The 11,743-nt window shown below is 49.5% G+C and overlaps 1 protein-coding gene across 1 annotated transcript; it reads right to left on the bottom strand.

The window, feature by feature from the left end:
* Window positions 1–1,677: 1,677 nt before the first annotated feature.
* On the bottom strand, window positions 1,678–2,481 carry LOC139699034 (uncharacterized). The gene has a single exon (XM_071598034.1). The coding sequence runs from the start codon at window positions 2,479–2,481 to the stop codon at window positions 1,678–1,680; it is 804 nt and encodes a 267-aa protein (XP_071454135.1).
* Window positions 2,482–11,743: the final 9,262 nt, after the last annotated feature.

Genomic DNA, 11,743 nt, shown 5'->3' with positions numbered 1-11,743 from the left:
TTTGTCGGAATGCGAACACTAATGGCTTATGGTCCGTGAAGAGGACGAACTGTCGACCTTCAACCATGTGGCGGAAACGTTGGACCGCCCTGTATAACGCCAATAACTCCCTATCATACGCGCTGTATTTCCTCTCCGTGGTATTTAATGTTTTGGAGAAAAAGGCTAAGGGCTGCCATCCCCCTTGGGTGCTCTGCTGGAGAACGGCGCCGATGGCGTCTGCAGAAGCGTCCGCCACCACAGCCAGGCGAGCGGCCGGGTCCGGGTGTGCGAGGAGCGCGGCCTGTGCGAGCGACTCCTTGCACCGAGAGAGGGCGCTCTCGGAAGCGGGCGTCCAACATATTTTCGCGTTTCCCTTCACTTTCGGACCGCACAACAATGCGCTTAGGGGGGCTTGCAGGTTGGCGGCTCCAGGCACAAAGCGCCTGTAAAAGTTCACCATGCCAAGGAAACGCCTTAGCTCTTTGATAACCACGGGCTTGGGGAATCGTTGGATGGCTTCCACTTTCTCCGGTAAAGGTTTTGTGCCTTCTCCCGACACCAAATATCCTAAAAAACACACTTGCTTCTTTCCAAACACACATTTATTGGGGTTGAGAACTAGTCCGTACTCGTTCAACCGCGCGAAAACCTGGCGTAAATGGTGTTTGTGCTCCTCCGCGGAGGACGAAGCGATTAAGATATCGTCTATGTACGCGTATGCGAAATCAAGTCCCCGCAGCACTTCGTCTAAAAACCGTTGAAAGGTTTGCGCTGCGTTGCATAGCCCAAAGGTCATCACCGGGAATTCAAAAAGCCCAAAAGGCGTTGTTATTGCCGTTTTTGGAACATCACACTCGCTTACCGGAATCTGATTATAAGCTCGCACCAGATCAATTGTGGAGAAAATTTCCTTCCCGTGCAGTGAAAGGGAAAAGTCCTCAATGTGCGGCACCGGATACCGATCGGGAATCGTCCTCGCGTTGAGGGCCCGATAATCTCCGCACGGCCGCCATGCTCCCACACCTTTGGGCACCATATGGAGTGGGGAGGACCAGGCGCTGTCCGAGCGCCTTGCAACGCCCATCTGGACCATACCCTCGAATTCGCTCTTGGCGATACGAAGCATGGCGGGGGCCAACCTCCGGGGCCGGCTCGTCACTTGCGGGCCGGGCGTGGTCCGAATGTGATGTTCTATCGCGTGTTTGCGTCTTTTTGGCACACCTGCGGGACGCGTAATATCGGGATATTCCCGTAACAAGGAGAAAAATGGGCACTCATCACCTATACACTTAAATTTATCACATACGCTATGTACAACACTATCTACAGCGCGGCCGGCAACTGATAACGACGTCACACCGTCAAGAAGACGCCGGTGACGTATGTCGACCAGCAACCCGTGGAATGCCAAACAATCTGCCCCGATAATGGGCCTGTCAACGTCAGCGATGATAAAACGCCACTCAAATGCGCGACGGAGGCCTAAATTAAGGGACAACACCATCCACCCGTACGTTTTAATGGTGGACCCGTTCGCCGCGAACAATTCGTACGTAGTCGCCGCAGGCTTACCTTTCACACGGGCGCGCGGGAAGACACACAAGTCCGACCCCGTGTCCACTAGAAACTGGACTTTTGTCCGGGCGTCGGTGACGAAGAGACGGCAGGGGCCGGGGCACTTGTCGCTGGCCGCCATCAGCGATCGCCCCCCGAGTTTTCCGCGTCGTATGTACACGGCTCCCTGCACTTCGTCGCCTTCGGGCCGAATCGGTCGTGGTACCAGCACCATGTGGGATGGCGGGAGGCCGAACGGCCCCTACCCCTCGAATTACTGCGGCGCGACGTGGGTCGGGACCGGGAATTCCCCTCTGCCAGGGATTTGGTAAGGGAAGACACTTGCCGCGTAAGCTCATCCACCCTCCTCGTGAGCGCCTCTACGTCCGGCGCCATCGCCGTGCTGGCCACGCGCGGCTGGTGAGACACCTCGTGGATTTTGTCCGCCAGTTGGGCGACGCTGTTTAGCTCCACTCCGGCCTGTGTCGCTAGGATGGTCTGATGGCTGGACGGTAGCCGACCCAGCCACAGCGACCGTAGGAAGTCGTCCGTGACGGATGAGCCGGCGAGCGTCCGAAGATGGCGCAGGAACTGGGAGGGTTTCCGGTCTCCGATCTCCTCATGTTCCAACAATTGCCGGATCCGGGTTTCCTGAGACGCGGAAAGTCGGAGAAGAATCTCCGCCTTCAATTTTGCGTACTTGTCGGTCAACGGGGGATTTGTGATAACATCTTCTACCTCAACGGCGTACCTACTGTCTAACTGGGACACCGCGTACATAAACTTAGTGGCATCTCTCGTAATGCCCGCGAGGCTGAACTGTATTTCAAGCTGCGCGAACCATAGCGCTGGTCTATCAGGCCAAAATGCCGGCAGTTTCAACGCCACACGATTCACACTAACACCGGAATCCTCCCCCGCGACGGCTCCCGCTGGAGATTCCATCGCGAGCACGTGGTTCACAAAAACTAACTCCCCGTAAAAAAAAACTGCGATCACGTCGGGGTCACCACTTTATAGCGCGTTGTTGACCGGGGAGAGAGTGGGGGTTGAAATAAAGCTCCCACACGTTTTACACCCGTATCCGTTTATTTGCACACGTGCATGGTACACAAAAATGGCCGCTCGGCTGCCCTATATGCAATCTCCCGTCGCCAAAGTCCGGCAGCAGACTCCCTCCCTTTATCGAGGCGACCTCCCTCTTCACTTTCACGGCGCACGCCGGAACTATCTTCCGGTCGCCCCTCGGGCGTCCGGTGGCCTCTCGCGGGCCTCGAGCGAACTGAGCGGCTAGTGGCGCGCCGGCTCGTCATGGCCGCTACAAACGGATTTCGTTTCTCCATGGAGAAAACGAAATGCGTGCACTTTCACCGTCTTCGCGGTTACCACGTTACCCCGACCCTAACCCTGTTGGGTAGGATTCTTCCATTTGTGGAGTCCGTCCGCTTTCTCGGCATGATCCTGGACCAAAAGCTGAACTGGCGGGAGCATATCCGCGTGTTACGCGAGAGGTGTCGCCAAACCCTCAACGTTTTAAAGTTTTTAACTCACTCCACTTGGGGAGCAGACCGCACCACCATGCTTTTATTGTACAGAGGCTTGGTGCGATCCAAACTGGACTATGGTTCCATAGTGTATTCCTCAGGACGAGAGTCTTACTTGAGACCACTCACATGTGTCCACAATGCTGGGATACGGTTGGCCACCGGGGCATTTAGAACAAGCCCAGTCCCAAGCTTACTTGCAGACGCAGGGGAGCCTCCGTTGGAAACCCGCAGGATGATTTTAATGGGCAACTATGCCTGTAAAATTTTGTCAGAGACAATCCACCCTTGTTTTAACATAGTTTTTAACCAACGGTTTTTAGACTTATTTAACAGGCGGAGAAGGGCAACTAGGCCCTTTGCCGTTCGTTTTAATGATTTTATTAATGAGGTAAATTTTACATTTCCTCAAATATGCCCCGTCTCCTATGCTAAGTATCCGCCTTGGTTAACACCAATGCCGGATATTAAACTCATTGCCAGTGCACGCCGCAAAGCCAAGACGACCGATTCCGAATACCAGCAGCTCTTTAGTGCCGTCCTCAGCTCACTTTCTGACTTCGTCCCAGTCTACACCGACGGGTCAAAGTCAGAATCTGCATGTGCCTATGCGGTCGTGTCCCACTACCATGGAGTCGTGAGGAAAAAACTGCACACTTCTTGCAGCATTTTCACAGGCGAGCTGTCAGCCATAAGGACGGCCCTAGGAGAAATAAAAGAAAGCAATGGCTCTTTCCTCATCTGCACCGACTCGTTGAGCGCCCTAAAATCTTTATCGGTCTTTGCACCTGTGCACCCGATAGTCCAGGAGATCCATTATACCCTGTTGTCCCTTCAGAGAAAGGGGAACAGGGTCTCCTTTATATGGACTCCTGGTCACGTCGGCATAAGAGGCAATGAAAAAGCTGACCAGGCAGCGAAGGATGCCCTTCGACAACCCGAGACCGACTCCACCTTGGTTCCAATGGAGGACGTGAAGGCCGCCTTGCGGAACTCGGTCCTGCATCAGTGGAAGGAGACTTGGCAGTCTCTGCAAAATAATAAACTCAGGGCAATAAAACCGGTCGTTTCCCCATGGTCCTCTTCCATCCGGAGCATTCGGAGGGAAGAGGTCATGATTACGCGCCTGAGAATAGGACACTCTGCCCTCACTCATTCGTACCTCTTTGCGGAGGTAAAAGAACAGCCCCGCTGCAATGAGTGCCTCCAACCCCTGACGATAAAACATATCCTGACGGAATGTACAACATACCAAAGGGCCAGAGACATGTTGAAGATAAGGGGAGACTTAAGAAATATTTTAGGGGATGACTCTGGGTCTATAAACCGAGTCTTAAGTTTTTTAAGGTCAACCGGTTTAATGGGGCAGCTTTAGCTTTGGAGCTCATAATTTTAATGCTTTTGATTTTAGCATTTTCCTTTTTTATCTGTTTTTTTTGTTTATATTATTTATTTATATATTTATTCGTATTTATTTGTTTACTTATTCCTAGTTTAAAAGGAACATAAGTTTTACGTAATGACAGTGGTGCAAAATGACCATAGCTGTCGACGCACCCTACAAACCCCTAAAACTACTACTACTACCTAACCCTGTTGGGTAGGATTATTCCATTTGTGGAGTCCGTCCGCTTTCTCGGCATTATCCTGGACCAAAAGCTGAACTGGCGGGAGCATATCCGCGTGTTACGCGAGAGGTGTCGCCAAACCCTCAACGTTTTAAAGTTTTTAACTCACTCCACTTGGGGAGCAGACCGCACCACCATGCTTTTATTGTACAGAGGCTTGGTGCGATCCAAACTGGACTATGGTTCCATAGTGTATTCCTCAGGACGAGAGTCTTACTTGAGACCACTCACATGTGTCCACAATGCTGGGATACGGTTGGCCACCGGGGCATTTAGAACAAGCCCAGTCCCAAGCTTACTTGCAGACGCAGGGGAGCCTCCGTTGGAAACCCGCAGGATGATTTTAATGGGCAACTATGCCTGTAAAATTTTATCAGAGACAATCCACCCTTGTTTTAACATAGTTTTTAACCAACGGTATTTAGACTTATTTAACAGGCGGAGAAGGGCAACTAGGCCCTTTGCCGTTCGTTTTAATGATTTTATTAATGAGGTAAATTTTACATTTCCTCAAATATGCCCCGTCTCCTATGCTAAGTATCCGCCTTGGTTAACACCAATGCCGGATATTAAACTCATTGCCAGTGCACGCCGCAAAGCCAAGACGACCGATTCCGAATACCAGCAGCTCTTCAGTGCCGTCCTCAGCTCACTTTCTGACTTTGTCCCAGTCTACACCGACGGGTCAAAGTCAGAATCTGCATGTGCCTATGCGGTCGTGTCCCACTACCATGGAGTCGTGAGGAAAAAACTGCACACTTCTTGCAGCATTTTCACAGCCGAGCTGTCAGCCATAAGGACGGCCGTAGGAGAAATAAAAGAAAGCAATGGCTCTTTCCTCATCTGCACAGACTCATTGAGCGCCCTAAAATCTTTATCGGTCTTTGCACCTGTGCACCCGATAGTCCAGGAGATCCATTATACCCTGTTGTCCCTTCAGAGAAAGGGGAACAGGGTCTCCTTTATATGGACTCCTGGTCACGTCGGCATAAGAGGTAACGAAAAAGCTGACCAGGCAGCGAAGGATGCCCTTCGACAACCCGAGACCGACTCCACCTTGGTTCCAATGGAGGACGTAAAGGCCGCCTGCGGAACTCGGTCCTGCATCAGTGGAAGGAGACTTGGCAATCTCTGCAAAATAATAAACTCAGGGCAATAAAACCGGTCGTTTCACCATTGTCCTCTTCCATCCGGAACATTCGGAGGGAAGAGGTCATGATTACGCGCCTGAGAATAGGACACTCTGCCCTCACTCATTCGTACCTCTTTGCGGAGGTAAAAGAACAGCCCCGCTGCAATGAGTGTTTCCAACCCCTGACGATAAAACATATCCTGACGGAATGTACAACATACCTAAGGGCCAGAGACATGTTGAAGATAAGGGGAGACTTAAGAAATATTTTAGGGGATGACTCTGGGTCTATAAACCGAGTCTTAAGTTTTTTAAGGTATACTGGTTTAATGGGGCAGCTTTAGCTTTGGAGCTCATAATTTTAATGCTTTTGATTTTAGCATTTTCCTTTTTTTTTTGCTTTTTTTTGTTTATTTATATATTTATTCGTATTTATTTGTTTACTTACTCCTAGTTTAAAAGGAACATAAGTTTTACGTTATGACAGTGGTGCAAAATGACCATAGCTGTCGACGCACCCTACAAACCCCTAAAACTACTACTACTAGGCCCTTTGCCGTTCGTTTTAATGATTTTATTAACGCGGTAAATTTTACATTTCCTCAAGTATGCCCCGTCTCCTATGCTAAGTACCCGCCTTGGTTAACGCCAATGCCGGATATTAAACTCATTGCCAGTGCACGCCGCAAAGCCAAGACGACCGATTCCGAATACCGGCAGCTCTTTAGTGCCGTCCTCGGCTCACTTTCTGACTTTGTCCCAGTCTACATCGACGGGTCAAAGTCAGAATCTGCATGTGCCTATGCGGTCGTGTCCCACTACCATGGAGTCGTGAGGAAAAAACTGCACACTTCTTGCAGCATTTTCACAGGCGAGCTGTCAGCCATAAGGACGGCCCTAGGAGAAATAAAAGATAGCAATGGCTCTTTCCTCATCTGCACAGACTCGTTGAGCGCCCTAAAATCTATATCGGTCTTTGCACCTGTGCACCCGATAGTCCAGGAGATCCATTATACCCTGTTGTCCCTTCAGAGAAAGGGGAACAGGGTCTCCTTTATATGGACTCCTGGTCACGTCGGCATAAGAGGTAACGAAAAAGCTGACCAGGCAGCGAAGGATGCCCTTCGAAAACCCGAGACCGACTCCACCTTGGTTCCAATGGAGGACGTAAAGGCTGCCTTGCGGAACTCGGTCCTGCATCAGTGGAAGGAGACTTGGCAGTCTCTGCAAAATAATAAACTCAGGGCAATAAAACCGGTCGTTTCACCATGGTCCTCTTCCATCCGGAAAATTCGGAGGGAAGAGGTCATGATTACGCGCCTGAGAATAGGACACTCTGCCCTCACTCATTCGTACCTCTTTGCGGAGGTAAAAGAACAGCCCCGCTGCAATGAGTGTTTCCAACCCCTGACGATAAAACATATCCTGACGGAATGCACAACATACCAAAGGGCCAGAGACATGTTGAAGATAAGGGGAGACTTAAAAAATATTTTAGGGGATGACTCTGGGTCTATTAACCGAGTCTTAAGTTTTTTAAGGTCAACCGGTTTAATGGGGCAGCTTTAGCTTTGGAGCTCATAATTTTAATGCTTTTGATTTTAGCATTTTCCTTTTTTATCTGTTTTTTTTTGTTTATTTTATTTATTTATATATTTATTCGTATTTATTTGTTTACTTATTCCTAGTTTAAAAGGAACATAAGTTTTACGTAATGACAGTGGTGCAAAATGACCATAGCTGTCGACGCACCCTACAAACCCCTAAAACTACTACTACTTTGGAGCTCATAATTTTAATGCTTTTGATTTTAGCATTTTCCTTTTTTTTTTTTGCTTTTTTTTGTTTATTTATATATTTATTCGTATTTATTTGTTTACTTATTCCTAGTTTAAAAGGAACATAAGCTTTACGTTATGACAGTGGTGCAAAATGACCATAGCTGTCGACGCACCCTACAAACCCCTAAAACTACTACTACTACCCGCAAGATGATTTTAATAGGCAACTGTTTAATGCCTGTAAAATTTTATCAGAGACAAACCACCCTTGTTTTAACATAGTTTTTAACCAACGGTTTTTAGACTTATTTAACAGGCGGAGAAGGGCAACTAGGCCCTTTGCCGTTCGTTTTAATGATTTTATTAATGAGGTAAATTTTACATTTCCTCAAATATGCCCCGTCTCCTATGCTAAGTATCCGCCTTGGTTAACACCAATGCCGGATATTAAACTCATTGCCAATGCACGCCGCAAAGCCAAGACGACCGATTCCGAATACCAGCAGCTCTTCAGTGCCGTCCTCGGCTCACTTTCTGACTTTGTCCCCGTCTACACCGACGGGTCAAAGTCAGAATCTGCAAGTGCCTATGCGGTCGTGTCCCACTACCATGGAGTCGTGAGGAAAAAACTGCACACTCCTTGCAGCATTTTCACAGTCGAGCTGTCAGCCATAAGAACGGCCCTAGGAGAAATAAAAGAAAGCAATGGCTCTTTCCTCATCTGCATAGACTCGTTGAGCGCCCTAAAATCTCTATCGGTCTTTGCACCTGTGCACCCGATAGTCTAGGAGATCCATTATACCGTTGTCCCTTCAGAGAAAGGGGAACAGGGTCTCCTTTATATGGACCGCTGATCACATCGGCATAAGAGGTAACGAAAAAGCTGACCAGGCAGCGAAGGATGCCCTTCGTAAACCCGAGACCGACTCTACCTTGGTTCCAATGGAGGACGTAAAGGCTGCCTTGCGGAACTCGGTCCTGGAACAGTGGAAGGAGGCTTGGCAGTCTCTGCAAAAGAATAAACTCAGGGCAATAAAACCGGTCGTTTCACCATTGTCCTCTTCCATCCAGAAAACTTGGAGGGAAGAGGTCATGATTACGCGCCTGAGAATAGGGCACTCTGCCCTCACTCATTCGTACCTCTTTGCGGAGGTAAAAGAACAGCCCCGCTGCAATGAGTGCCTCCAACCCCTGACAATAAAACATGTCCTGACTGAATGTAGACCCTACCAAAGGACCAGAGACATGTTAAATATAATGGGAGACTTAAGTTATATTTTAGGGGATGACTCGGGGTTCATAAATAGTCTTAAAAATTTTAAGGGCAACTGGTTTAATGAGGCAGCTATAGTTTTTGATCTCATAATTTTAATGCCTTTTGATTTTAACAATTATTTATTTATATATTTAATCGTATTTATTTATTCCTAATTAAAAAGGAATTTTAGTTTTAATTTTAATGAGTGGTGCAAAATGACCTTAGCTGTCGACGCACCCTAAAACTCTCAAAACTACTACTACTTCTATAAAGCACTCGTGAGTTTCAGGAAACTGTGAATATGACGTTCAACCTCATTGGACACAACGCTCACTTCAGCTGCGGTACATTAACTAATAATGTGTTCAAACGCGTCCCATTCAAGGTCACCAGCCGGATCCGACAACGAGAAAAAAGATGGTTGTCCTTGGCGCGCTTTCTTATCGCGGCGCCTGACCTCTCACCTCCGGAATGAGACTCGGAAAAGGAGATAGTTGGTGTTATCCCGTACGCCAATAGGTTAAACTAGTATACGCGCACGGGGAAAGTTTCCCAAGTCCATTATCGGTCGATGTCATCATCGGAAACAACGTAATGACATTGGAACAGTCCATCTCACTGGACACACACCGTGACCTGTCCCCAGCCCAGATTTGCCGACCGGAAACGGCATTAATCGTTATATTTCGCTTCAAATTGAAGTAAAACCAGTACTTACGATTTTTTAAATGGGTAGCTATTGGAATACAAATTATAATAAATTTCTTTTTCTCCCAATGTTCAGTTCTTTAAGTTAACACATAAGCCATCATTAATTTAAAATTTATGCGAAACACATCTGTTAAGACTCGCCGAAATTCTTCCGCCTTCTTCCCCTGGTCGGCAATTGGTGCGCCATCCGTGTTGATTGGGAAAGTCTGTTGTTGACTATTTTTCCCGGAGAGCACCTGGAACTGCTTCCAGAATTTCGCCCCATCCTTACTATCAAGCTTGTACCGGGCGATCGCCCAGGATTGCTCATTGTATGCTATCACTCGTTGCCGAATGATCGCGTTTGAGCGGTTCCATTCCGTTTTCAGATCCGGGTCCCCCGTGCGGAGCCATTGTCTATAGAGAGAATGTTTCGTTTTGATTAATTGAACAACGTCACGTGAAAGAGGGGAGCGTGAGGGATCGATCTGCTTCCTAGGTAGCCGCGCCGTCGCATCCCGGAACGCGTCGGTCAGCCTTGAAAGGGCCTCGTCGACATCGCTCCGCGATCGCGGGGCTACAGCTCCCTCGGTTGCATCTTCGATTGTTTAGTTGAAGGCTTTCCAGTCAGCGGTTTTATTGTCCGTGACTGAAAAGACCCTCTTAGCTGGGCGTCGCGTGCCCCGAAATGAAAAGAAGGGGAGATGGTCCGACGTGATGCAGTCCCCGATGGCAACGTCGCCGGTCACGTGGAAAAGGTTAGGGGAGACCAGGGCTTGGTCGGGTTAAGACGGACTGCGTCCCACGCATTTGGGGAAAGGAATGTCAAGGCGGATAAGGGTATGTTCGAGAAGGTTGGTATCCCACCGGCGTCCCTTCACCGTGTTGACCGCATCACGAAAAGAACGGTGCCGAGCATTTAAGTCCCCGAGGATGATGCATGATTGGCCTAGGGAAAGGCTAAAGGACAAGAGCGCTGATGGTAAGAGGTCGTCGTAGGTTCGAGAGTAGTGCGTGCACACGAATAGTCTTGCGACCTATGCGACACTACCAGGAAAGCTTCATTCCCTCCCGACAAGACGTCGGAGGGAATGGGGAGTTCCTTCCTATGTCCTTGTGGATAAAAAGTGACATCCCCATGACTTTGCAGCTGCTCTTGGCTTAGAGAACTCCTGAAAATTAGGTAAGTTAACACGTCGGTATGGCGGAAGGAATGTCTCCACTAGGGCGAGAATAGAAATTGATGAGTTAGTGATGTAGTTCTGGAGAAGTCGCTTCTTCTATTTGACGTCCGCATTGAGGTTGGCGAAGGCCATATGCGCTGCGCTCATCTCCAACGTGAAGCGCAAGATGAAATGGTAGGGTATAGTGTGTTACTGGAATAAAGGTTCGTGATATGAAATCCGAAGACGGACCGTGCAGCCGAATTAAGGATGGATTCCATCGTCTGGCAGTATCCCGGGGCAGCGTTTGCATACACCAAGGAGAGAAATCTGAGGTCTTCCTTAGTGACGGGTTCTTTGGCCTCGGGTGCATCGTCTTTCGCTGCACCTGAAAGCGAGGGGTCAGGGAGAATTGGGGCTGTGGTGGCAAGAGAGGTCATTGCTGTGGGGCGTTTGGGACACTTCCAGGCGCCGGCGTGGTACTCGCCCCCACAGTTTGGGCAGCGGATCGTGGTTGCGGTGCATTCTGCGGCTCTATGGGCTGCTCCGCACCTCGCGCACTTGGCGTCCATCCTGCGTGGGGTGGCCGAATTGCTGGCACCTAAAGCACCGCTGAGGTAGGGGAAGGGGGGGGGGGTGCGACGGCTTGCAGCGATACACGCAGCCGTAGAAGTGTAGGCCTGCAATGACGTTGGACGCCGCTTCCGCGTCAGGTGATGCAGCGGATGAGGGTTGTCTCGGTGTTCGTCGCTCTCGACGTATTCCGCCATAGATTGGCGACAGGAACTCCAGCGTCGAGTAGGACCCCCCCTGCGGGTAGGGGGTTAGAGAATACTCCCGCAGTATCCCTGCTTGTCGTAAGAGGCGACTAAAAGGGCGGGGAGAAAACCCCGAAAACAAACCCCAAGCCAGCAAGGGATGCGTCCGGACAGTGCTGTGGATCCACTGTCTGTGAGCGGCCATACCATCTGGCCTGCGATCCGCCCAGGTGTTTGCCGTGCCTGGAGACCC

Source organism: Hetaerina americana, unplaced genomic scaffold, assembly GCF_022747635.1.
Source record: "Hetaerina americana unplaced genomic scaffold, ioHetAmer1.1.p SCAF_9, whole genome shotgun sequence".
In the NCBI taxonomy this organism is placed as follows: Eukaryota; Metazoa; Arthropoda; class Insecta; order Odonata; family Calopterygidae; genus Hetaerina; species Hetaerina americana.
This window is presented reverse-complemented; position numbering and strand designations above follow the sequence as displayed.

Excerpts from the sequence above, each read along its gene's own strand:
- LOC139699034 (XM_071598034.1), bottom strand. The coding sequence starts at position 2,481 with ATGGAATCTCCAGCGGGAGCCGTCGCGGGGGAGGATTCCGGTGTTAGT.